The following is a 26469-nucleotide window of genomic DNA, read 5'->3' on the forward strand; positions in this document are numbered from 1 at the left end:
GCAGCTCGATGCCGCGCGGAGTGCGCTACAGCGCTGCGGACAGCAGAGGGCTCTGCTGCGGGGCGCTCGCGGTGCCGGCCCCGAGGTGCCGGTGCTCCGCTGCCCGGGCTCGACCACCTCGGCTCCGTACGCGCGGCCGTTACGGCGTTGACAGCACAGCCTGCAAAACAGAGGAGCGCGGCTCCCACCCCGTCCCACGGCAGCGCTGGCGGCAGCCCCGTCCCGTGGGCAGCGCCCCATCCCCGCCCCGCGCTGCGGCTCCGCACCCCGCGGAGGCGAGGGGTAGAGCCGAGGGGTAGAGCCGAGGGGCGGGACCCGGAGCCCGGAGGCGCCGCCCCATTGGCCGCGGGGCGCGGCTCTTTGCGGGCCCCCGCCCTTCGCTCCGTCCCATTGGCCGGAAGCCGTCGGAGCTTTGCATGTCCCCGCCCACCTCTTTCCCCCCCGCCCTCCCGCGCCGCCCGGCGCTGCGCTGCGGTGCGGGTCGGCCGTCGGCGCAGTGCAGGAGCCCGGCCGGCAGCGGTGTGCGGGCTGCACCGGCAGCGGCAGCAGCAGCAGCAGCAGCAACAGCAGCAGCAGCGGCAGCAGCACTCCGCGGGCTGGCGGCGCTGGGAGCACGGCAGCGGGCTGCCCCGCAGGGCTCGGCGCTCCGCCTCGTCCCCGCCGGCCGCCGCACCCCGCCCGGGTCCCGCGGGTGCAGCATGAAGCGCGGCGATGATGGCACGGCGGGGTAAGACGGCGGCGCGGACGCTGGAAGACCTGACGCTGGACTCCGGCTATGGTGGCGCGGCGGACTCGGTGCGCTCCTCCAACTTGTCGCTGTGCTGCTCGGATTCGCACCCCTCGTACCCCTATGGAGGAAGCTGCCGGCCGCACCTAACTGACTCCATGCACAGTCGCCACAACAGCTTCGACACCGTCAACACCGTCCTAGCGGAAGACTCCGAGGTGCTGGACTGCGCGGGGCAGCACTGCTCCCGGCTCCTGCCCGACCTTGAGGAGGTCCCCTGGAGCCTGGAGGAGGTGGAGGCGCTGCTGCAGCCGCCGCAGCCGCGCCGGGATCCGCGGGCGCCGGGCGGCGGCGGCGGCGCGGCGGGGCGGGATGCGGCGGCGCGGCTGTCCACGCTGGTGAGCCGCGCTCTGGTGCGCATCGCCCGCGAGGCTCAGCGCCTCAGCCTGCGCTTCGCCAAGTGCACCAAGCACGAGGTGCGCAGCGCCATGGAGATCGTGCTGGGCTGGACGCTGTCCGCCCGCTGCACGGCGGCCGCTCTGGGAGCGCTCTCGCTCTACAACATGAGCGGCAGCGGCGGGGACCGCTTCAGCCGCGGCAAGTCGGCGCGGTGCGGGCTGGCCTTCTCCGTCGGCAAGTTCTACCGCTGGATGGTGGACAGCCGCGTGGCCCTGCGCATCCACGAGCACGCCGCCATCTACCTGACGGCCGGCACCGAGAGCCTCTTCCGCGACATCCACGCTCGGGTGCTGGCCGGGGCCGGCTCCTCCGCCCCGCTGCCGCCGCCCGGCCGCACCACCCCCGCCGCGGCCGCCGGCCCGGCCGAGAGGGAGAAGGAGGGCGCCGAGGGGCCGCGCTTCACGCTGGAGGCTCTGGAGCAGACGGTCAACAACGACCCCGAGCTGTGGGGGCTGCTGCAGCCGTACCAGCACCTCATCTGCGGGAAGAACGCCAGCGGTGAGTGAGAGCGAGCGGCCACCTGCTGCTCCGGGTAGGGGCGGGGAGCGGGGCCGGGAGGGGCTGCCGTCGCATCCCCCCTCCTTCCCGCATCCCGCTGTCAGCCGCTCCTCGGCACCGTCTGCGGCCGCGACTCCGTGCCGGGCGGCGTTGGGAGCTCGGAGTTTTCCACAGGAAACGGCAGCAGCGCTGCGGAGAGCTCAGAGTGAGCAAAGTTTGCTCCCCCGGCAGGCAGCGGGTTGGCCGGGCGCAGCGCGCTGGCACGCAGGATTTCTGCACACCTGCGGCGTGTCGCTGCTTGTTTACCCGGAGCCTGACACGGCCATGCACCGACTAAGCGGGGGTTTCTGTGTCTCTAATTTATCTTTGTTCCCAAGCAAAAGGTTGGGGGGGGGGGGTGTTAATCTCTGGCAGAAGTGCTGTTCCGTAAAGCAGGACCCCAAAGTTGACGTTCCTCCTGCTGCTCGGTGAGGGGAGGCGCGGCGTTAGTCCGCAGCCGGCTCGGGAGCCTCGGTCGGAGCGGGTGTTGTTCTCCTACGTATCTGCATGCACGGGCACATCGTCTCCCATACAAAACAGCTGTCAAGCCGAGATGCAAATGTCAGAGCAAAAGAAACCGGGAAAACGAGGAGAACTGGAAGCGCAGAGCAGGTTAACCCTGCCGAGGTGCCAGCGGAGCGCGGCCGCGTGGCCCATAGCCATTGTCTTCCCACCCCACAGAGACCCATAGCGAGGATGCTGAGTGAAAGTAAAGGGGCGAATCCCCGCCCTTCTATCCCCCCCCCCCCCTGTCTAAACAGCGGTGTTCCCCTGCCTTTGCCCCATGGTGCCCTCCTCAGGGCCGTGCCCAGCGTCCCCCGGGACGCTCTCGCCGCAGGATCCCCCGGTGCTTTGATGGTGTGGCCGCAGGCAGGAGCGCAGCCCTCCCCGAGCACCTCTTACCCTCCCGTCCCAGTGCCGTGCCCGCAGGTTTCAGGCGTTGCCACTCTGGCGTTGCAGCGCCGGCTCCGATCGAGCCCGTTCCTATCATAGAACGGCTCCCATTGAGCCGTTCATTTTGGTTTGCGGAGCTGTGACACCCTCTGTATCAGCCCTGGGGGACTGACGCGAACTTCAGCCTGCCCTCATCCTTCTCCCTCCGGGGACATGATTCAGAGTTTTCGTCTCCATCTTGTTGCAGCTTTACCTGGCACAAATCTCAGCCCTGACTTGAGCAAATGGCATTTGTTGAAGGTGTTTGAGCTGGACCCCAGCAAGTTGTCCATTTTGTTTTGTCTCTCTCCTGGTGCCTTTACGTTTCCCTTGCAGAATGACTGTAATGCTATTTTAGCTCCTTATAAGATGCAATTTGACAGTCTCTTACGTGTCTTCAGAGTTACAGGTGCAAATAACACTCAGGCCTTCTTATTAAGAAAAGCCCTTTTTTAAATTGCTGTTTACATTCTGTGCCGCATCCCCCCAAGTATTTCCATGGCAGCTAAAACAGACATAAGTCATTAAAAACATCGTGCTGCTTCTTCCCCAGAGAGAAAGGCATCTGGTTATCGAGCCCTCACCATTCCGATGTCTGAATGTTCAGTGGCTGCCTGTGAATGCTTCCTTCCCAGGCACTTGAAAGGAGGGGGAAGTCCGATGGGAGAGATGGTCTGACCTGCTCAGAACTCTTGGGAAACCGGTGGTAGGTTGCTAGAAGAGCTGGAAGACACGTCTCCATATGGTGGCATAACCACAAGTTGTTCATCCTTCCTCTATGCTCAGTGCTTGAAAGACTGCAACAAACAGGCTGCCCAGGGAGGTGGTGGGGTCAGCATCCCTGGAGGTGCTCAGGAACTGTGTGGATGTGACACTGAGGGATGTGTTATGGGCTTGGTGGGGGTGGGCTGACTGGTTGGACTGGGTGGTTATCAAGGTATTCTCCAGCCTTATTGATTACATGATTCTATACAACAGCATGTAGCAGGCTTCTCCTTGTGTCTCTGGGGGCTGTTCCAGGGGAAGAGGCAGGTCCTGGTGCCATGAAGGTTGGTGAATTGGGTAGCATGTGGGCGTGCAAACATTGGAACGGGTTGTCTTGGTCCATTGGACATGGATGGACGACAGTCACAGGTTGAGTCTTTTCCAGAGGTACCATGGCCAATATTTTTGAGCGGCCATAAAAGGAAAACAGGGCAAAAGCAGACTCTGGTGGGAAGAGGTGGTGCCATCTCTGCCAGACAAATGTCAAACTACACAAACATCTCTGGGTTAAATTCAACACCTTGAATTCTAACGGGACTGTGAAACAGGCAGCCCGTGAAGATCACAGGATGCAAGTATGAGAGGCACATGGTTGGAGCATGAAGTAGTCAGAGTCTGCTTGAAAACAGGCTGTGAGTGGGGATGTTGGGGCCTGCGGTCTGAGGATCTGAAAGACGCAACCGTTTTTACAGGGTTTCCCAGTCAGCTGTGCTGAGCACTTAGTGGTTACAGCTGAGGTTTTTTACCCTTGTGTCATACCCAGTCATCTTGGAAGCTGCTGAATAAGATCAGTATTGCAAGATAACCCTCTCCTTCCCATAAATGAAGGTCATGCGCCTTCAGATAAGGATGTCCTTTGGGTAAGTGCGTCAGCCCGCTGTGTTTGTCATGGGTACATCTGTGGAGCTCTGGCAGCTGCCTTGGCATGAGCCATGCCCTCAATGCAGCGTGGATGTGGTTTCTCATGCAGGGCTGGAGGTATGTGGATGAAGGTGATCACACTCATTAATGCACTGCAGGCCAAACCCCCATCTCCTTTACAAGCCTTCTGGCAAACTCTTCTGTGCTATGGGAGTAGGGGTGGGGAAAGAGATTAGGTGCTAGCACTAGGAACAAGCTGTAGGCATCTCTGCTGAGTTCTCCTAGTTACTGTATCAGAAGCAATAGACCTCTAAAGCACTCTGAGGTAGTATTTTCTTTTTCCTGCACAACCAGAATTTTAATGCCACGCTTGAATGAAAATTAAAAACATTACGCTTGGGATTTCATTGGCTCTTAGATGTTTCAGTTATGAGCTCCGTCTGAACAGTGGAGTACGCATTTACATCCCATAGCAATCACATGGAGCGTTATTTTCCTTGAAATAGTGGGAGCAAAATATTGTATCCTCAATAAACGGAATAAAAAGTAGCACCTCTGTGGCTTAAGCTGCATTATTATTTTTTCTCTGTTGCTCCTGAAACCCCTGCTTTTATGGCAGATCTCAGAGCTGCTTTGAGAAGGTTGGGAGGTTTCCCCAGCTCTTGGATTTAACACAAAGAACAGAAGTCCATGGGAAAGCTTGGAGGGGCAGTCCAACTGGCTGAAGTTATCTGCCCTGTATGGTAAAGCTATTAGGCAAGGTCTAAGTCATAGAATGGCTTGGGTTGGAAGGGACCTCAAAGATCTCTAGCTCCACCACCCCACCGTGGGCAGGGGTTTAGCAAACAGACTCTTTCTGTTCAAGTCTTTGGGGGGGGGGGGTGGTGGTGTTATTATTTGCTGCAAAGATCTCATTGAGCATTTCTTCCTGCTTCAGCATCTGAAGGAGGCGTTCGGGTTGGGGCTGGTGCAGAACATCCGTGTGCATCCACGGGATGGGATGGGATGGGATGGGAGGGCTGGGGAAAGGGGAGCAGGGCTTAGTGGGGCAGCCAGCGTGCATAGCTAACCCTCATCTGTTTGTGTACAGCTCCTAAAAATAGTTATTTGGAACACAACCGTAGCGCTGTGGTTTCATCCCATTCTTAATATTATTTAGTCACAACAAGTCGGAAGAAACCAAGGATTAGGTCAGGCTTGGCTGACATGTGCCAGCTAACCTCAGTTTAACCTCAGCCTCGCCTCATCCGGGGGAGTTAGCGGGACTTCAAGCAAATGGGAGAGACCGATGTGTTAGCACGGCTTAACAAAGTCAGTTAATGCTTTTCACTTCTGATACACACATGTGTGTACAGGGACTGTTCCCTTCACTTACCGGTGAGCACGCCGTGTCAGTTGGTTACTACTTTCTTCTGTAATTGAACCATGTGAGATGCTATCATGGATCTAGGGGTAATACATAAACCCATCTAAAACTGATCCCAGGAGCTGACATCGGTAGCAGTGCAGTGCATGAGATGTGTTTTTACTTAACTGACAGCCTCCTGTACAGCCTTCTATGGCTGTGGGAGGAGCGGGGTTGGGGCTGGAGGTGGAGGCCCAGCGGGGGGCTGCTGACTGACTGCCTGATGAAGAGCTGTCTCCCTCTGGATGTTTTTATTCGTGTAATTTGTTTCGGTAATGAGAGCAGCTTGAAAAAAAAACAACACCACCGCAACAGAAATGATTATACTACAAACACCTTAATGCTAAAGCATAAAGATGATGTATGCCGAGGTAATTATTCCCTTTATCGTATTGGAAAGTACCTTGGCAGCAGGGAGTTTTAGGGCTGCAGCTATAGCGCTTCAGGGTTGTGAGGCAGAATCGAAGCAAGGGAATAACAGTGTCCTTTGAGCAGAGCAGTGCTTTCCTGACATTTTGGCTGAAGGGCAGCATGTCTCTGCCTCTTCTCCCTCCTCCTGGAAGGGGAAATGGTTCTCTTTTCTAGAGAGCTTTATGGCTTTCCCCATGCCTTACTCCCAGTGGCAGTGGAAAAGGAGGAGGGCATGCCTGTCACCAGGATATGCTGTCTTGTTGCAGCACTGCTGCTGTTAGCAAGTCACCCGGGCAAGATTCTTCCAAAGTTACCTCCCTCTGAAACTCCCATATGATCTTTGTGGCTTGCATCAGTGCTTGGCCACTTTCCCATTGCCTTCTCAGTTTCAGCATCCTCTGCACTCTCTGTCTGCCTGGTGGGACCGTGCCACTGCCACATCCTTCCCTGGCACCAGTGCTGTGCACCAGCCCCTCCATGTCAGCATTTCCTTCATGGGACTGTCTGCAGGGTGTTTTCCAGGAGAATTCAGCAGGGGTGAGGAACCAGTAGGGGCTTTCTTCTTCTTTGGCTCTTCATCTTGTTTTCTTCCTGACTGAAAACAATATTCTGCACTATCTCTGTGTCAATCTGTAATTACAATCTTTATGCACCTGATAAGTATTTTAGAGATTTTTAAAGATGGGGTCAAATTTACCCCTGAGTTTGTGCCATCGGCTTCACCTCGAGCTGCTTTGCCAGGGGTGTCAATTGGGCAGTCTGAAAAGTGAAGAACACTACAGAGGAATTTAGGATCATAGAATCACTTGAGATGGAAGGGACCCTTAAAGGCCATCAAGTCCACCCCCCCTGCAATGAACAGGGACACCTACAGCTAGAGCAGGGTACTCAGAGCCCCTCCAGCCTGACCTTGGATGTGATGTAGGTTGGGTCTCCAGGGATGGGGCACCCACTTCATCACCAGGCAGCCTTTGCCAGTGCCTCTCTACCTTTATTGTAGAAAACTTCTTCCTTGAATCCAGTCTGAATCTCCCGTTTTGTAGGTTGAAACCATTTCCATTTCTCCTATCCCAGCAGACCTTGCTGAAGAGTCAGTCCCCTTGTTTCTTACAGCCTCCTTTTATGTGGCAGCTGGAGTCTCATGCACAGCTCTCAGTCTCTCCTTGCTTCCAGAACTACCTACAACAAAAAGTTTCCAGCAGTGAGCTCAGTGTGGGCCTGTTTCTCTGTCAATAAATAAACTTCCTATTTTCCAGGAAGGTGATAAAGCAATCCTTCTGCAGTAGGCTGTGAAGAGAGAGCATCTGGTGGTCAGTTGCTCATTTTGTTTTCCATGAAGAGAAATGTCTCTTCTTTAAAAGCAGAAGAGACATGGCCTCTATTGAAGGGAAATGAATCAATGGATATTAGGAAAAAAATTCTCAGAGTGGTGCTGCAGTGGCACAGGCTGCCCAGGGAGGTGGTGCAGTCACTGTCCCTGGAGGTGTTCCAGAGCTGTGTGGATGTGGCACTGAGGGACGTGGTCAGTGGGCATGATGGGGATGGGCTGATGGTTGGACTGGATGATCTTAGAGGTCTTTCCAACCTTATTGGTTCTGTGGTTCTATGACATGGTCTCCTTTCAGTAGCAGGGATGAAGGATGTGTTTCTGAGAGTAATGCTTGACTGCGAGCCACTGTTGGTGTTTAACCATTCAGCAGAATGGACAAGTTGCACTCACTTGCACTGATGCCTTGCGAAGGCTGCAGAGACTTGTCTTGATTAATTAATTTATTCCCTAATGCTGAGCTGGTGCTTTTGAATTGTCACATCCCTTCCCATAGCACTCTGTGGGTGGTGCAGGAGTTTCACAGCATGGCTTACAGATCTGCTTGGTGGTACGTGGCTATCTGTTGCTGGTGGGCCATGGGCTTGATCAGTGGGAATTTTGCTGATGTAATGCTCCAGGACTGAGCTTGTCCTGCAGTTGTGCTTAGGGCAGTAATGAACGTTTCCAGTAAACCTGGGGAGAAGGGTTGAATGATCCTCAGATTTGGAAGCATAAGAGACAGAAGCTTTGCTCCCCAGGTGTTGTAAGGCAGCCAAAAGTGAAAGTGTGGGGAGGGTGTGAGCTGCGGCCCTGTGAGAGACCGGATGCTCTCCAGCAGATAGGAGCCCATGCTGTGTCCAGCTAAGCTGGAGGGACAGGCAGTACCTCTGGGTCAGCTCATGCACAGCCTGATCCCCTGCCCCTACGCTGCTGGGGTCACGCGTGTGAGCAGCACATTGACTCCAGACAGCCACGAAGGTCTCATGAGTGAGTGGATTAGCAGGAATACCCGAGGAGGTTACAGAAAGAGGCCTCTTCAAGGAGCAGATTTCAGTCCTCGAGAGCTGTGGGGTAGCACCTGGACCTGTGAGAATCTGAGGCTTTAAAATTAATCAAAACCACCCTGCCTTTAAATTGCAGTGCTATGAAATACTGCTCCCAGGTGGAGTTGCAGCGGAGGTATGGAGAATGTATTTGCATTTTCAAGATGGTCAAATAATTGGAGGAAACTGCGTCCCGCAGTGTTTTCTAGTTTTGCTAGCCCCGTGGTAGCCTTGAATAAACACTGCTGGGCTGTATTGCCTTCACTAATATATTGTGCTTGGCTGTGTGGGGAGTGTTGGGGCTACAGAGCCCAGACATGATGGGGAGTGAGTGAGGAGCACAAGGAGGGTAAGGACGGACGCTGAAGAGGACCCTGCAGGTCTCTCTCAATGAGTACCCACCAAAAGGAGCTCACAGGGAAGATTTCTGTTATACAGGAGCATGTGTGGCACTGTGGGACATGGTCAGTGGAGATGGGCTGGTGGTTGGACTAGGTGATCCTAGTGGTCTTTGCAACCTTAATGATTCCATGATTCTATGTTGTAGTATGCCTGCATATCACAGAAATGAGTTTCACTGAGTCATTAGAGTGAACGATTCTGGTTGAAGGCTTTGTACATAGATTATTTCACGGTGTGTAGTTGCAGTGAAGTGAATCAAGATGGTAGGGATAGAGTCAGGAGCCTCGGCTGCTTGATACATATAAAACAGCAGTTGCAAAACTCAGTACTTAAAAGTTACCCTTGTGCTGCAGGTGTTTCATTTCTGTAGGTCATGTTTGGTGTGGAGCAGTACAGGATGGAAGATGCCCCAGATGAAGTCCCAAACCCAATCCTGTAGCACTCTCCTGGGCAAAGCTCCCACTGATGCCAGCTCCAGTGATTTGCTAACAAATTAAAGGAACTCTTGCGTCAAAGCTGTAGGCCCAGATTTAGTTTGGCTAAAAATAAGCTTTTTCAAAACTGAAGATCAATATCGGTGTCTGACTGTAGGTATTTATTCTTAACTTGAAAGGAGAAATGCTTTTCATTGTTTTACTGGTTCACTGTGCTCAGCTTGAAGGCTGCAAAGCGAGCAGCGCCAGGAGCTGCCTGCAGCCCGCCGTGCTCACTGGCTGTAGCCTATTTCTGCTGGCCCACATAGGAAACGTCCTAAAAATAGTTCCAGCAGCATATGTTTTCAAAACTAAATTAGATTTTAAAAATAAGAGCTTCAGTTTAATTATCTGGCAGGCTCTCAGTGAGGAGAAGGGTTTTCAAAATACCCCATGCCCTTAACATGGAAAAAAAAGGGGATCTAAACAACTTGCCTCCGAGTAGCTGGGACACGTTGTTGCTTTGCTGTTGAGCTTTTCCTATTAACCACTTCTTTGTTACACCACTGTGTTCAGCATCAAGTTGATTTTCAGGAATGATGTAGGCTGTTGCCACTCTTTTGCTCATTGGTTCTGTGTGTGCATGGGATAATTGGTGGGTTTTGCAAGGAGAGTTGTGGTGATGGAAAGGTTGATGTCTGCTGGCCCTGCCCCTCTCTGCTGAGCTGGGACAGTCACAGGAAAGACATGCCTGGGATGGAACCACCAGTGGCTGGGCATGTGGTTCTGGAGGGACGTTATCAGATGGGTGTGTGCCCTCCTACTGAGGCGCCTTTAATTACAGATTGTGCCTGTGTGATAAAGGAGATGGTGAGTCATAAAATGTTTTCTAAGGTTTTGGCTGGCCCTGAATGCTCCGGCACTGGCCATTATTGCAGGTAACCCAGGAAGTGGAGCCGTGGTGAGCTTCTCCACACCATTACTGTCACCTTGAGATTAGATGACACCAATTTGCCCAGCCTAGGGCTATGCTCTGAGGCTGCCTGGAGCTTCACTGTAGCACTGCTGCCTGCTTAATAGTTGCTTCTCATGCCTTTTTTTTTTGTCTGACAGGCTCTGAGGTGGATGGAAATAGCATGGTGAGCAGGACTAGGGAGGCCATCATCCCTTTGTACTTGGCACTGGTGAGGCCACACCTCAATTACTGTGTTCAGTTTTGGGCCCCTCACTATAAAATGTTCCCAGCAAAGGTTTGCATCACTGCTGGTGTTGCACTGATATACTCTGTAATAGTTGTGGATACTGAAGTAAGTACACGAATATTGTCTGTGGCGTGAGGAAAAATGGGAACAATTCAGCACCTGCATAAAACATCCTCTGAGCCTGTAGTAATTAGTTCAGTTTCAGTAGCCTCATTTCCAGAAAGCAAAGGAATAGAGAAGCAGCAGAAAAGATAATGGAAGCCTGGGGGCCTAATGGGAGTGTTTCAGTATGGTGATAGTCAACTGGAGTGGCATTATTTGGTGCAGAAAGAAGGCACCCAAGAGAAGCTGTGATTGAACCATGCAAAGAGTGAGTGGCAGAGCGGAAGCAGATCAACAGCTTAATATTTTGCAGAGAGGCAGAATGCGAGAAGATTAAATGAAACCGAGAGTAAATTTAAAATAACTATAAAGAGCCTTCTCCTTTCAGCAACATAGTGGGGCTTTGAGGAACTAAATGCTGCAGGAAGGGACTAGGAAACAATTGGCTGGGATTATGCAAGTGAAGGAGGATATTTCTAAAGATATTAATATTTGCTCATATTGCAGAGGAAGTACTATTTCATGTTTTAGACCAGGCCTCACTTGGACGGCCTTCCCAGGCATTGCATAACACATGGCAGGCGTTCCTGGCCTTCCTCTGTGCTGCGTAACCATTCACTGCTGACTAGGCACTCTGCAAACAGACTCAGAGCTACGACTTCATTCATTTCACTAGTCCCATGGATGAATAAGAGATGCAGAATTGGATGATCTACCATTCTGGGCTTGTTACATTTGTCTGACAGCTTCTGTAGGCTTTCTTCTTTACTTTGCACACTGGCCTTCATATGTGATTTCTGCATTGCAAGTATTTGCTGTCAACACTCTAGATATACTTTTTTTCCTTAACATAACAGAAGTATCTATGTTTGCATCTTGCTAATCTACTGCATTCCGGCTTAATCTGTCTAGAATGTCTTTCTGCAAATAGTTTGTCCAACTGATGTTGTAGAAGCAGAATTTAGAAATAGATGCAATTTTGAGTTGCATCAAATAGAAACCCAAACATTTGTGTTTGACTGGGGACAGGTGTTTCACTTCTGCGCAGCTGTTTTTGTGTTGTTTCTGGAATTTTTGACCTGCTGGAAAAAGAAACCCTCCCTAAATCTGGCATCAGCGCTGCAGCACAGTGAGCTCAGCCATCAGTGGGAGGCACACAAAGTACCGCTTCATTACACCAGACTGTTGCATCAATAATGCAGCACTGTAATGTCTTAGAGGAAAAATAATGGGCTCTAATGGTGTAACTAGTGTGTTCAGTGATGCTGTAGCACAATTAATTGTGGCTTTCTTGGAATTTAGTGCTGCAAACAGTTTCTGTTAAAAGTGGATGCAGGGCATTCAAGCTTAACCAATCTAACAAGGAGGCTCGTGCCTTTACCTTGTACCATTGGGACCATCTTCAGGAAAATAAAAGTATGGCTCATTAACTGAAAATGGCAGGAGTGGATTTCTCTGTTCATTGGGTAGTGGCAAGTTAGAGGTTTGCTGGTGCTCTGCTTTCTCAGGCCTCTGCTTTGTGCCTTCCTGCAGACTTCAGTAGAGCAAGAAGTAATGGCCTCGATTGTGCCAGGAGAGGCACAGGTTGGACATCAGGAACAATTTCTTCTCAGTAAGAGCGGTGCTGCAGTGGCACAGGCTGCCCAGGGAGGTGGTGCAGTCACTGTCCCTGGAGGTGTTCCAGAGCCGTGTGGATGTGGCACTGAGGGACATGGTCAGTGGGCATGGTGGGGATGGGCTGCTGGTTGGACCGGGTGATCTTAGAGGTCTTTTCAAACCTTCATGATTTCGCAGTTACAAGTCTTTTCACCTTTTTTCCCTAGTGGGATTGTGGGTGTTGTGAGAAGTCTTGGCAGGAAGATAACAGGCCTCCACCAGCACTGCTGGTTGGTGCCTACCCAAGTGCTGTGCCCTCTGAGAAGTGATACAGCACCTCTCCACTAGATCACAGTGGCCCTTTTGAGACAGTGGGTAAACTCTGCTTTGTTCTGTGAGTTATTTGTTGTTGTGGCCAGAACCAAGGGGTGGAGGGCCAAGGAGATCTCTGCACCTGGCTTACACCAATGCAAGATTTTACCCATCTTTGTGTCATCTTTGTGTCACTTCTCTCATCCTTGATGAAGCTTCGGCTCACCATCGGTATTATGATGTATGGGAGAAAATGTCATGGTCTCTTCTGGAGCTTTGGTTTTCATACTCTTTGCAGAAACACGGTTGTTGATGGCCATCTTTGGGTTTATTGTGCTTAGCAAGAGTTGGGCGAAAGCCGCTGGTGAGTGATATGAAAGGCTGTTGGGGGTGATGGAGGGACTGGCAGGCACAAAGAACTGCAGAAATCTCATTTTCTTAGTAATTGTGTAAGAAATGCAACTTCCCATTTTGCAAGGTTTTTGAGAAACGGTCTTCGTGTGCTCCTTCATGTTTCTTGTAAACTTACAGAGCAGTTGTGCTCATGTCACGTACAGAAGATGGAGAATTACAGCTGCAGCTCAGGCTCTGAGCAGTGGTTGAAAGCACCCCTAAGGATCTCGATACCTTTGGCAGGCAGAGCTTTCACTGTTTTTGTATCAGCTGGCTCAGAGATGTGTCCTGATTTCTTTGCTGTCTATTATTGAAAGGGGAGATACAGAATAGGAGGGAATACATTTCTTAAAGCACTTCATAGTGTACCCTTGTCCCCGCTTTGAAACTGAACAGTATGTTTCTGTTGAGATTTTAAGTGACAGTTGTCTGCTAGATGAAGTTTCCTTTTTCCTATTATGAAATGAAAGAATAATTCAGTTTTATCTTTTAGTTTGTTTCAAAAGAGCCGAAATGATACATTCAGTCATTTCATAACCACTTACTTTCAACACTGTGTTTATCTGATCTTTTTGCTGCAGTGGATAACTTATTTATACAAAACTAGGTATTTTCTGGTAGCTGTTTTATCTGCTTTTTCACATGTATGTAGCAGCTTTGTTTTAAAAAGACTGTGTCAGAGAGAGGTCAGAACTTCAGTTCACAGAAGCGACAGTGTGCATTTAAAAGTAGGACGCTTCGTTTCCTTTTATGTAGCACAGAGAGGCAGTCAGAGATGTCCGTGTGATGAGAATGAGGGATTGGGACTTGCTGGGAAATTCCCTGTGTAATTAAGTAAGTGAGAGTTCTTTGGAACTTTGCTGGTGGCACTTTCTGTTAATAAACATTTCCCTCATTACCTGAAGATGTAGACAGACATTTGGCTTATTATAGGCTACCTGTAGCCATGAGACCCAAAGGGCACAGCCAACTGGTGGCACTTTCCTCCCTTGGAACAAGGAAGAGCTTCTGATGTGCTTGGCCATTGGAATAAGCCGTGCTTATTTTTTTCTTGCATTTGCTACATTAATTTGATGTCAGCTTCCTTCTGAAGAGTACAAAAACATAATTTATGTTATTTTTAGAGCTGTATGATTTATACCCTGAGATATGTCTCAGTGGTTTCAAATTACAGAGGAGCATGGAAATACTTGCCGATTTCTCCCTTCCCCAGTCCATAGATTTCAAGCTGTAGGTCCAAGCTTAAAACTCAGCAGTTTGTAATGAAGTAATAATTTAGTTTCGTGGCCTCAAGTCTTTCCTTAAACTTCTGTTTCCTCATATCCGATGATCTTCCTTATGATCTCCCTCCTTATTGTAAAGGAAAGCTACTTTGGTTCCATTTAGGTCAGATGTATTATCAGGCAGGTCTTCTGGTGCTTTAGGAATGGAAAAGCTCCTGAAGTCAGTGAAACAAAAAAAAAACCCAACAACAACACAAGGAATGACTCCGTGGGCTGGTATCTCCACCGGTTACCGAGTGTTGACCTAGAAAACATCCATTCATCCTTCTGTAAATCACGGTGTTATACTGCGGTTTCTATTACTGGAGTGCACTTGTTGGCAAAAAAAACCACCCATTTTTTCAACTTGAGCTTTCATGTAGCACTTCTCTCCTCTTAAACAATTTTCAGCAATACTATGTTTCAAATGCTGCTGCTAATGGAGGCGGCCCTCGGAAGGCACACACTTCAGCCACCACAAAATGAATGTCTGACTTGAGATGTTAGTGCTTATTCTGCCACAGCTTTGGTGTGCCACCCGCTTGTGAAGGCAGCTTCAAGGATGTGATCCAGATCTTGTAGATATGCCATAGCCTGTTGCTGTCTGGTTTCCTGATGCACGTGATTCGGCCCTATTGCCTGGGGGTACTGGGTAAGCTGTCAGCTAACCCAGAGCTTGTTTCTGTTTTACATGCATAAATGTAGCACTGGGGAGAACCAGCTCCCTTGAGCGCACACAAACGAATCCCGTACTTGTAACGTGCATTTTATTCTGAGGATGTTGAGGTTTGCAGTCACTTTGCTTAAAGCAAGAGAACACTCTCAGGTAGGTGCAGCTGTAGGCAGTTGTGGCACTAATACATATGATGCCTGCATTCTATTTTCACTTGAGCTGCCTGACTTTGGGGAGCTCTTTTCCCTGACTCTGGGGAAGCTGGAAGGGATGGGAAATCCCAGGCTGTGAGCGCTGGAACCGGTGCAGCACAGCTGTGCCTCAGACTGAGCTAAAAGAGATGTAAAGCAGGAGTGGGTGCTGTCTTTACATATGGAAATGCCACGTCTCCTGGCATGCCCAGCCTGGCTCTGTGCCGCACTCCACCCTTAGTCCCTGCCGGGTGGAAGGTGTGCAATGTCTGTGTAGCTGTGATCTGTTTACTGCCCTTTCTTTAGCTGGGAGCCTGCCTGAGGAGGCTGATGTGCCTGGAAGCAGTGTCCAACTTCAGGCAGCTCGTGTGGCTGGAAATTCCTCTGCCCAGCTGTGATGCTCCGGTTGCTGTTTCATTTCTGTCTGTTAGCAGGATGCCCAGCTTTAAAGTATTCAGGGAGAGAGTTCTCAGAGTGCAGGAGAAATCCTTAAGTGCTTTGACTGCTTGATCCTCCTTTCCTACCCGCGTGCTATGAAGCAGTCAGCTACAAAGCCTCACAGTTTCCAGAGAGCCAGAGCCAAAGCAGAGGGGCTCTGGCAGCCTTCTTAGGGTGACCTGCAGTGCTGCTGCCAGCTCCCACCTTGGCTCAGCAGCCCTGGGAGGCTCCTCGGGGAGGTACATGAGGGCTGAATTGTTTCCAGGACCACAGCAGAGCCTCTGCACAGCAGCTGATTGCACTCAGAAACTCCACACCTTTTTATGGCAGCAGAGGGAACTAGAAGGCTTAACGAGTGCTGTTGGCTCCTCCAGAAAAGGAAGGAGGGATTTATGTTGTTCTCCAGGCTCTTAAATAAGAACAGTAAGAAGCCTGAGATGTTCTCTGACTTGTGAGAAGTAAATGTGTAAACTCGCTGGAAATGGGGAAAATGTTTGTGTGCTGTGTTGCACCTCCCTGAGGCAGCTCCTAGAGAGGAGGAAACACTTAAAGGAAGTGGCAAAGAAGGACAGATCCCTGCAGGAATAGCGACTGCCTTGCTGTGGGAACCAGCACATGGCCTGCTCTGTTTCTGCATTGAATTTCCAAGAGCTGTTCAGCATTGCTGGTGAAGATGTATTCAGAAAAGACAGGCACGGGAATAACTTTGCTCTCCTGAGAAAACACCATTTGAGCATCAGGATCAGCGCCTGTTTGTTTGTTGCTTCTGAAACAAGCAAAACCAAAGAAAGATTCTTCCCCTCCAGAGAGTCGTTAAAGTTGCTGGAAAGCACATGTGTGTAAGCAGTGTGTGTGTGTGTTTGCACTGTATGGAGTTGAATTTGCCTGAGATTTCAATGACCGCATTTGTTTGATTGCTGTCTGCTGTGAGGCAAAGCAGCTGGAATTGCACATGTGTAAGGAAGAGAGAACGCATCCAACCAGGAGCCTTGTGAGAACTCAGAGAACTGAGTGACCAGCCAAATTCAGTGTTAGTTCTGATTGCTCAGGAACAACATAGTGAGTAGCTTCCAGAATCCCCTCAAAATGCAGGATGCACATGTCAGGCATCACGCCTTCAGCACGGCCAGCTGTTGATATACCTCAAAGAAATGTGTGTGGCAGTTAGTTGCACAAGTCTGGCTCTGTCTGGGCTGTCCACGTTTGGAAACCTGTCTCAGCATCTGCCTGCATGGTTTGCAAGGTGTTGGTGGTACCCGAGGCACCGTTGCCTCTCCAGCACCTTTCAGGGTGCTGCAGGAACAAGAAGATCAAGGCCTGTAGCAAATGCAGTCATCAGCAAGGGTCTGCTATGAGTCTGGAGTCATTCTGTTGCTGCAGCATTTCAGTGGTGTGTCTGTAATTGCTTTTTTAATTATCATAGATGTCCACTGGGTTTGTAATCTGTAAGGAAAAGGAAGCAGGGAAGAGCAAATAATGTACCTGTGACAGCAGCACTTGCTGAATTCCTGCAGTGAGCTCTAAAGCTACCTTTAGTTTTCCACATCTGTGACCCAGCACTGATTGAGCTCAGTGGACGTGTGCTGTGGCAAGGCTGGAAAGCAAAGCTTTCCCCTGTCTCACTCCTCCTCAAGTAGGGGCCAAACCTTGAGTCTCATCGTTCCATATTTCTTACTGTGATGATGTCAGGCTGGCTAGAAGTGTCTGCAGCTGCAATCCACTGAATGATGGGGAACCCCACTGGGCGATTGATCTACTCTGCCCTTCCTGTGAAGGAAGCCAACCTCATTCACTCCTCCTGTTCTTATCAGTAAACGAATGTCTAGGTGGATTTTTGAGACTGAAACACAGAAGGTGGGTGGACAAGAACTCTTCTGCCCATTTATAATGGCTGAGCCTCTGAGCACCCTGGCTGAGCTGCAGGCATCCCTGTTCACTGCAGGGGAGTTGGACTAGGTGGCCTTTAAGAGTCCCTTCCAACTCAAGCGATTCTGTGATTCTGTGATGTGATCACCCTAGAGCGCAGTAGTTCAAACCATAGCTCTCCTCCCACTCCTGTCATGGGTGCCTAGAGGGAAGGATCCTCTTTACACGGTGCCCAGGAAGATTGCAGCAAATCTGCTCAGTTAAATAGCAGTGTTTTAGCTGCTATTGAGGTCGTTTGCCTATTTTTACCCATGCATATGCCACGCAAAAATAAGAAAGGTGGGTTCTTAGAGACAGTCTGAGTGCTCTGAGTGAATGTTCTTCCCAACACCGGTCTTTTTCCTTCAACATTTAAGTAGTGGAGGCGACAGCAATGTCCAAGTTACACCAGGTGAAGATGGGATATAGAAGTGTTCTCTATTATTTTGCAATAACAGGAGCTCTGCAGTGCCTCTGGCTAGCAGGATTACCAGCAGCTGTGTTTCTTAGCACACCCTTAGCAGTGTCCCTTCTGCTGGTGCTTCTCAAAGGTGTGCTGCAAGAAGGCCTTCTGCCCGCATCTGTACTTGGTGCCTTCATAACAACGTACAAAGCAGCACCCCCAGGGAGAGGCTTCTTTGTGAGAGTTCTGCTTTACTTCTAAATTGGAGCCGTGAGGTTTCATTTAAAACACTGTCTGCTGGCAGTAATGGGGCTGATTTGGGGTTTTTGCCTCAGACATGATATCCAGCTTTGTCATTCTTCGATTAGCACTACGAGGCATCCTTGGAATTAACGGCTTACACTCTGTGTTTTGTCAGGAGGCATAATCTCCCTCTTGCCTCAATGTCACATACCACGTATGATGTAGCATGTTACTAATTATTGCGTACAGGCACAGGCAGCCCCATTCCACACATTCTCAGTTCTGTTTGTTGCTAATTAGGAAGCGTCATGCTGCTGGTGGGCTCTGGTTCTCCATCTGTATTGTCAGTAGGGTAGGCATCTGCCAGAGGGTGGTGGTTACTTCAAATTAGATCTGAACATCCATCTCTCCCTTGCTATTTTCCCCAATCTTACAGGCTTCCCTAGCTTTAAAAATGTGAGACATGGAGAATTAGGGATAGATGATCTTGCTGTCATTCATAACCTGATACAAAGAAAAGTTGGGAACACCAGGCCGTGCAGTACAATCCTATTTAGCTTGAAAGATGGCTCGGATATAGAAAGCAAGTGTGGGAATACATGATGAATTCCTAAAGGTGACCTGAAAAGCTCTTTAAAAATTGAACTGTCCCTTTAGCAGTATGCAAACAGCAATAGGAAAGGGAGCATTTAGTCATATAGTTTTTCTTTTAAACCTCTGAAGTTCTCTGAAATTGCTGCAGCAGCCTGTCCCCAGTGTGCCATGGTGCCTCAGAACACTCTGATGTCTCCAGTACCCCGCTGGGTGATTGATATATATACTCTGTACAGGTTGTGTGCTGTAGTGATTTTCTATTATGAGATGGAACAGTTTAGCATGGCCTATGATCATACTGTCTTATACCCTTTTGCGGTAACATAAACATTTTTAAAGATTGTGAAAGAAGTGTTGCTCTTCTGTAAGCAGAATTTTCCATCCTTCTTTCCAAATCTGTCCTTATTTTGTTGAGCAGAGAGGTGAAATGGGTGGAGATAATTGCCTTAGCCATATGGACAAGCCAACCAAGTGGATGGACCTGGTATTTTAAATTCTGAGTTCCTAGCAGTGATGCTTGTTAAATGCTACCGGTTCTGCCACTTCAGGATGGCATGAAATTTGTCTGTAGTGTTTTGCAGCTTTTAGCTTTCACAGTTCAGCTTCTGATGGCCAAATTGGCTCAGTTTTCTCTTGGGAGCTGCTCTATCAAGTTCCAGATGGGCTGAAGCTTGTGTTGTGCTGGGATCAGCAGAAGAGCCACCAAATTTCTTTCCTAATGGGTGCTACAAAACTTAATCAAGTGAGCTGGATCTGCTGAGCATGGCTGTATCAGTTAGATGTAAACTGCTAACATGTATTAACATCCTACTTGCACAGGTGGATTAAGGGACAAAGTGAATTGTTGCTTTGCTAGTGGAGGAGATGCAAACAGCCTAGGATTTGCATTTTCGTCTCCTCAACTTAATTCTGTGCTTTGTGGTTGTCAAAGATGTGTTGCTTACCAAATTACTTCCAAACATCAGATCATGCAGGTGGCTAAGCGAATGCTAAGGGAAATCTACACTGATCATCTTGACTAAGTCCATCCACTGCCACTAGAAGATACTGATACAGGCCCAAAGCTCTTAAAGCCGTTTCCAAAGTCTTTCCCTTTCTCTCAGCACTCTGCTTTCCCAGCTTGATGGCCTTCAAGACCCACTGGCACTGTGGTACACAGGGAAACTGCAAATACTGAGTCATGGTGAGGTGCTGCCTGCAGCCTGTGGTTCCTTTGGTGCACTGCTGGTGGCATGGCCAGTGGCAAGGCTTACTGCTACTAAAGGACTGGCCCTTGTGGCAGTGTTCAGTGAAGTCTGCAGAAGCCTGTAGTTTGACCAACGTTTCCTGGTGTGAAGCCTGGCATCGATGTTCAAGCCTGGTTTTCCAGGAAAGGATGCTCTGCTTCTGGACAAGGAGGCTCAGCAAGGAAAGAGAAAGGTAGCTTAAGAGAGACATGGGGAGCTGCACAGCTTGTGCTAATCTCTGGCTAAGCCACCTGGCACCAGGCTTATCCACCAAGTTGATGATAAAGCAGTTGGAAATCAGTTGCCTTTCTGCAAGGCTTCCCAAGCAGCCCTGGCTGTGTCCTGCTGGAGGGGAGTCACCGGGGTGTGGGCACTGCAGGGAGGCCTGGGAGATGGGGGGCAGGTTTGTGTTGGCAGCCAAAAAGTGACCAATTTTGCCACAGGCCAAACAGGGATGACAGTAGGTCTTGAAGTGCTGTTTACTTTTAGGTGATGAATCCATCATTGAGAACTGAACACTAGGAGGGTCGGTCAGAAACGCATAGACCTGGCATTTCATTTGTCAGCTCATACTGGCACTGCACTGAGCCTTCATGGCAGTGCTGTTTCTACACTATACACAGTTTCAGAAGAGACACAGATTGAAAGTCAGGTTAAATGCAGATATCCTGAAAATGCTGTCGGGAAATGCCTGTCACCTCTGATTGGTGAGAGCAAAAGAAAATGAGGGCCATGAACTGCAGACAGGCTGAGTGAGCCTGAATAAACTTGTTCTTCTGTTCCTGTCTGGACAAGGTGAACTGCCTCCAAAAACACAAAGCACGCAAGAGAAACTCCCAGCATCTGTTCTAAGAAGCAGGAATCACTGTGCTTGTGGGCCTTTGATCTACGGCTGTGGCATCAGGCCTGGCTGGGTGTTTAAATGCCCTGTAATGTCCAATGGCAAGGCCTGGCACTCACACCCATCCCATCCCAAAGCATAGGATCAGGATGGTGCTGGGATGTGTTCCAGGCCACGAGTGTTGGCTGTGAAACACAGTTGCTCCCCAGAGTGGATGTGTCATCTCAGTGCCAGATCTGCTGCTCACTCCTTCCATGCGAGGGACACTGTACAGAGTACCGGACATTATGAGGGATATGCAATAAATAGTGATTTTGCAGTGCAATGCAGGGGCAGAGCTGTTTGGGTAGGAGGAGGGAGCCCACACCATGGCTGCTCGGTCTGCTGCTGGCTTACAGCCACCTGCACAAGCTGCATCTGAGCTTCTCACGAGTTTCTATCTTTTGCACACTATCCATCCTCACTGCCACATACTGCTATTTTTCAATTACACCTAAATTGTCTCCACTTCCTCTTCCTTCCCTGAACTAATTTCCTCAAAGCCTTCAAGCCTCCTCAATCTGCAGATCATTTTGGCAGCCTCTCCAGCTGTGTCTCCCCCCTCCCACCCCCCCCGTGCCCCCTCCCAGTGCCTCTGTGACCTCCCCATGCCTCGGGCAGGCAGGATCCCTCCAACAGCAAGTGCTCTGCAGGCAGCTGTGGGGAGCTGGTGCCAGAGCCCCACTCTTGCAGCTGCAGAGCCCTGCAAGCCCCTTGCAGTTGCCCCTTCTGCATTTTGGATCCTTAAGGGAGGGCTCTCCACTTTGTGATTCTGCTGGGTGTGAGTTTCATCTCTGGTACTGTACATTTTGTCCAAATGAAGGCTTGAGTGTGCATGTTGCCTCTGGGCTGAAAGGTTGCTATGTGGTCGCTCTCAATCTTCTACTGTGCTGGTCATGCTCCTCTGCCTGGTAACATCCTCACTCATCAAAGCGAAATACATTTTCTTATTAGGCCCTAAGTGGAGGGCTGGAGCAGATGCATATCAGCCCTCTTCCTGTGATCAGATGCCGGTCGGTGCCATTTGTAAATGTGATCAAGATATTTACGTGCTACTTCTGATCTACAAGACATTTAGGTAAAAACAGTGATACAGCATTTGTAACGTGATGGCAGTGGGAGATACAGAGGTTCTGCAGGCAACATTTTCAATTAAAATACGGTTAAAATGGTGTATGTGCACGCATACATTTGTTAAAGAGTGCCAATTGCCTGGTTTGCCTCCGTTTTAGATACAAATGCTTTAAGCTCACGGTGGCCACACCGGCGGAAGATATAGCTGTTTGGTTCATGTAGCTGAGTGAATGTCTCTGGGCACATTCCCATTAGTCATTCTTACCAGGGGAGATGAGCTCAGACCTGGGACATACCCATTCTTTGGTTTTGTGGGGCTGTTCCCGAGATCACACTGTTTCATGGATATTTGTAGTCCTGCAGTAAAGACTGTTTAATTAATTAATCTAGAATTCATTCCATCAAGAGCTGCATGTTTGGAGGGCAGTGCGATTTCTCTGGGCAGAATCATTCTTTATTGAAGCTCTCTTTTTCTCATCATGCTGTTTTATGCTGTGTGCTTTACTTCTTCTAATAAAACAATTGATTGGAATTTCCTAATGTTACATCTTACCCCATCCTGGTCATTGTACCTATTTTCTACAAACTGTTTTTCTGCACACTGCTGGTGTCTTGCCAGTTCCGTATGAGATTCAAGACTGCTCAACAGCAGTTTTATGGTCTGTGTGTCTATATGGCTTCTTTAGATCCCTTCTGTGCATCCCATTTGGTCTCACTGAGTTATAAAATGTGAGCTACATTTATCCCTTGCTTAATGCCGCTAACTTCAGTGGCTGTTTGCTATAGAGTTTGGCACATTGATTAAACGAGTATACTTTCACATGTCTTTCTTTTTCAGGTTTATCTAGATCATGAATTTTATCTCCTGCCTAATTATTTCTGTGTGCTTTGTACAGAGCACATAAGAGAAATGACTCCTGAGTGCTTTATCCGTCTGAATTCTTGTTATGTGATCCCCTGCCTGGCTCAACAATAGACCCATTCTCTCCCCTGTATTTTCTTTGGTTATATTTATAAAAACATATACTTGTTTCTCATTACTCTTTCAAGCTAAAAGCAAAACAAGAACCTTACTGTTTGTTTCCTTAACTTTATACCTTACAGTATTTTACCTCCAGCATATATTCAGACTTTAGTAACTTTTCTGTTTCCTCTCTCATTTTAGTTTTTTTTTTTTTTGGTCTCACTTAAGGAATGAGCTCACTTCATGCCAAGAGCCTGAGGAGCCACTTATTTTGACCCACTTGGTTCTCTTTAGCACTGAAATTATTTTCATGTGTATTTCCTCCAGGTTAGCCTTTAGGATATTCTATTCAGTGCATTTTTAAATGCCATTTTCTCATTTTTTTATTGAAGATAAGGTTGTTTTCCTGAAGAGAGATGGAAAATACCTTTCTTAGTACTCAGTTCATGCGGAAGGGACACCAAGATTTCTCTTCTAGGCTTTTAGTAAATGCCTCCCAGTTAGCACCAGATTTAGCATTACCTCATGTCTCGTTGCATTCCCTGTTGAAACGTGTTATCATTGCCTTCACAGTTCACAAGGTCCTCTGACCTATATATTATAGAATGTCAGGTCTTTCCCAAGAGCTGGCTCAGCAATTAAAACTTCCCACTGGCACAGATGGTTATGATAATAGGACATCATATATTTATATAGGGAGAGTGAGAGAGAGGAGAGCACTCCTACATTTTTCAAAGCAGTGTACAAACATTAGCTAATTAACCCTAATAACAGCTCTGCAAGGAAATTAAATGTGATTATTTCCATTTTATAGATGGAAAAGCTCAGGAAAGCAGTCTAAATGATGAGCCAGAGGTCAGCATGGGAGGTCACTGTTGAGCGGTGGGATGAGGTTCGAGATCCCAGTGCTGTGGTGGCACTGCTGCTGTTCAGTCCAGTAGGCTGCCAAATGCCAGGTGAGACATCTGAAACCCATCAGGTTCGCAGATTGTGTTTGGTTTAACGTGTTGGTTCAAGTTCAAATATCATCACTGTGGCTGCTTCTGAAAATGCTGAAGACATGGAGTAGTAGTTAAGTATTGAGTTGGTAATCAGTCTAAGTGACTTTTTGTGCCATCTTAACAAGGGACTCAATGTAGACATCACCAGCCCTGGCTGGGCATGAGCGTATTCATACCTGAACAGGGCAGCTACTCGGGATCCCATGGGGTCTCACAGCTCTCATGGAAACCATGTTAGTGTTGGAGTCACTGGGCAGTGCCCCGGGTCTTGAATGGCACTTCTGCCTTCAGGTGGTTCCTAGGATTTGAATCATAGAATCACAGAATGGCTGGGGTTGGAAGGGATCTCAAGGATCATGAAGCTCCACCCCTCCCCCACCCTCCTCAGGCAGGGCTGCTAGTCTCCACATTTAATACTAGACCTGGCTGCCCACAGCCCCATCCAACCTGGCTCTGAACACCTCCAGGGATAGGGCATCCACAAGCCCTCCAGGTAGTGTGTTCCAGCACCTCACCACTCTCATAGTAAAGAACTTCCCCCTGATATCCAATCTAAGTCTTCCCTCATACTTTTTTTGCCCCCCTTGCATGTATTTGAATATAGATTTGAATGGTATATGTTTGAATGTAGGTTTGGACTTTGTCTTCCTAACAAAATGTGAAACCCCATGTTGTACTTCATGCACTTTCCTCATCTTCTCTCACCTTGTCTGTCACTTCTGGTTTTTGAGCGCTGGGCAGAAGTGTTGTATCATGTTATCAGCTGCTATTTTTAACCCCTACAACCGGCACCAGAGATAACCTGCACACTTGCAAACCATTCTGGGAATGTCCGTATCTCAGAGAACGTGTACAGTCAGATGGAAAGGTTGCCAGTGTTTTGGGAAAAGATGGTGGAATTTTGCATGTTGTTTGCTTTTTATTTTTCAGGTAACCATCTGTCTTGCTGAACACTTGAAGGGGAGTAGTGGTATGGTGTTAGCTCTGTCATTATCAGTCACAGGTCAGGCCGCAGCAAAGCTTGTCCCTGGGGACAGTTGTCCTGGTGAGGGGAGAGCAGAAGCATTTGAATTGAAAATGCTTGTGCTGTCTGAATTTTTATGTGCCTTATGGAAATGGTGGGGAGCCGGAAGAAGCAAAAAACATTTCTTTTTCTGTGACTTCACTATTGTAATTTACAATGTCATGAAACCTACTGTGTATTTAGAGAGCCTTCAACCCAGAAAGCAGGGAGGCGATGCAAAGCTGCACTGAGATGATGAAGGGCTCTTACTCAAAGTCCCACCCCTCTTCACAATAGAAACGCTTTCTTAGCAGAAGGCATGTGCAAAACCTGAAATCCCTCTGCTGCCCCTGAGCCTGGGAGCTGAAGCAGCATGTGGCTGTCTGTGCCTGGTGTGTGGGACAAGGCCAAGGGCTTTCCTTAGTCCCTGCTGCTGGGCGGACTGAACTGCCTCCTTGCCATTGCCCTGCAAGCAGGTGAAATGAAGTGATCTCTGCATTACAGGCAGAGGGGACCCAAAGAGGGGCTGCCTCCCCACAGCCAGGATCTCTGCTCTTACTGCCCGTGGGCTGAGCCTGAGCTAATGCCTGTGAGAGGAAGCTCTGCATTGTTTTCATTATCTATGGTTGATGCTCAGGCTTAGTTTTTAAATGGATCATTCAGCACAGTGGTGGAATTAGACCCAGTAAGGTTTAAAGTGGATTTGGTTTATGAAAGAATGTAAATCTAGCGGTGCAGCTTCTGGAGGAGCCTCTTATAGAGTGATACCACTTAATAAGGCTCTAAATATTTTTGTTTGTTTGCTTTTTTTTTTATTTCTCCTTTGCAGATCTGGCACAGATGAATTAATTTCCATAAGTTAAGGACTATAGCACCTGCTTGCTGGTGGCAAAATTCAGGAGCGATGCTTATCTATTAGATGAGCCCCATGCAGTGAGCAGGCCTGGTGAGTTGGGCAGCTGCCCTCTTCTCCATAGGAACCAAAGGTTCCTAAGGCTTCTTCTAAAAGCCCAGATCCCTCCTTCAGCCATGAATCTGGCACATGGCACATGCCTTTCCTATGTGATTGCCCCATGGAAAGCCTGTTGCCCCACTGGGGTTGTTTTCAGCATGCCACAGCAAGCATACGAGCCAGCTCTATGCAAGAGTGGTATGCTATGAAGCAGTATCAAAAGGATACACGGTATGATTAGAAATGCTCTCTGGAGTTTCTGTTTATGTTCTGAATTAAATTATGGTTTCTGAAATTTCAAGTCAAGGGGAAAAGGGGTTTACTGACTGAGAGGTGTAGCTCACAAAAGCGCATTACAGAGGCTGGGTAAAACGGCCCCGAGGAATCTGATGGAGTGCTTGTATGGAATACTGAGGAAAAACTAGACTGTTTTCCAAATTTCACCCTTAAATGTACTTTTCTGTCTTCATTAAAGCTGGTGGCAACCTTACATATACATCTGGGGTCAGTGTTCCATGTATTAAAAGAGGCAGGCTCTGGGTGTTTATTATTGGTGTGCAGATTGACTCTGTGGGGGATAAATGCAGTTTATTTTCATATGGTGATGTATAAGAATGCTTCAAAGAATTGCAGGCACCAGCGGGGGCTTAAAGCAAAATCTGGGAGAAATGCTCACAGACTTAAAAAATTAAACTACAAATCATGATTTTATTTCCAGCGTAACGTGTTATTTTTATTCCAAAAAAAAAAAAAAAAAAAAAAAGAAAGAAAGAAAAAAGATTAAAAAAAT

General features: G+C 48.8%; 1 protein-coding gene across 5 annotated transcripts in view; it reads left to right on the forward strand.

The window, feature by feature from the left end:
- Positions 1-467: 467 nt before the first annotated feature.
- Positions 468-26469, forward strand: part of ABTB3 (ankyrin repeat and BTB domain containing 3) — a 154276-nt gene continuing 128274 nt past the window's right edge. For all 5 annotated transcript variants that reach the window (XM_015863770.3, XM_085539416.1, XM_015863778.3 and 2 more), the window contains exon 1: positions 468-1684. In XM_015863770.3, coding sequence (XP_015719256.2) covers positions 712-1684 — 973 coding nt within the window. In that variant the 5' untranslated portion in view covers positions 468-711. The remainder of the gene's footprint in view (positions 1685-26469) is intronic.

Source organism: Coturnix japonica, chromosome 1 (assembly GCF_054131305.1).
Source record: "Coturnix japonica strain WE chromosome 1, WE-NBRP24, whole genome shotgun sequence".
Classification (NCBI taxonomy): Eukaryota; Metazoa; Chordata; class Aves; order Galliformes; family Phasianidae; genus Coturnix; species Coturnix japonica.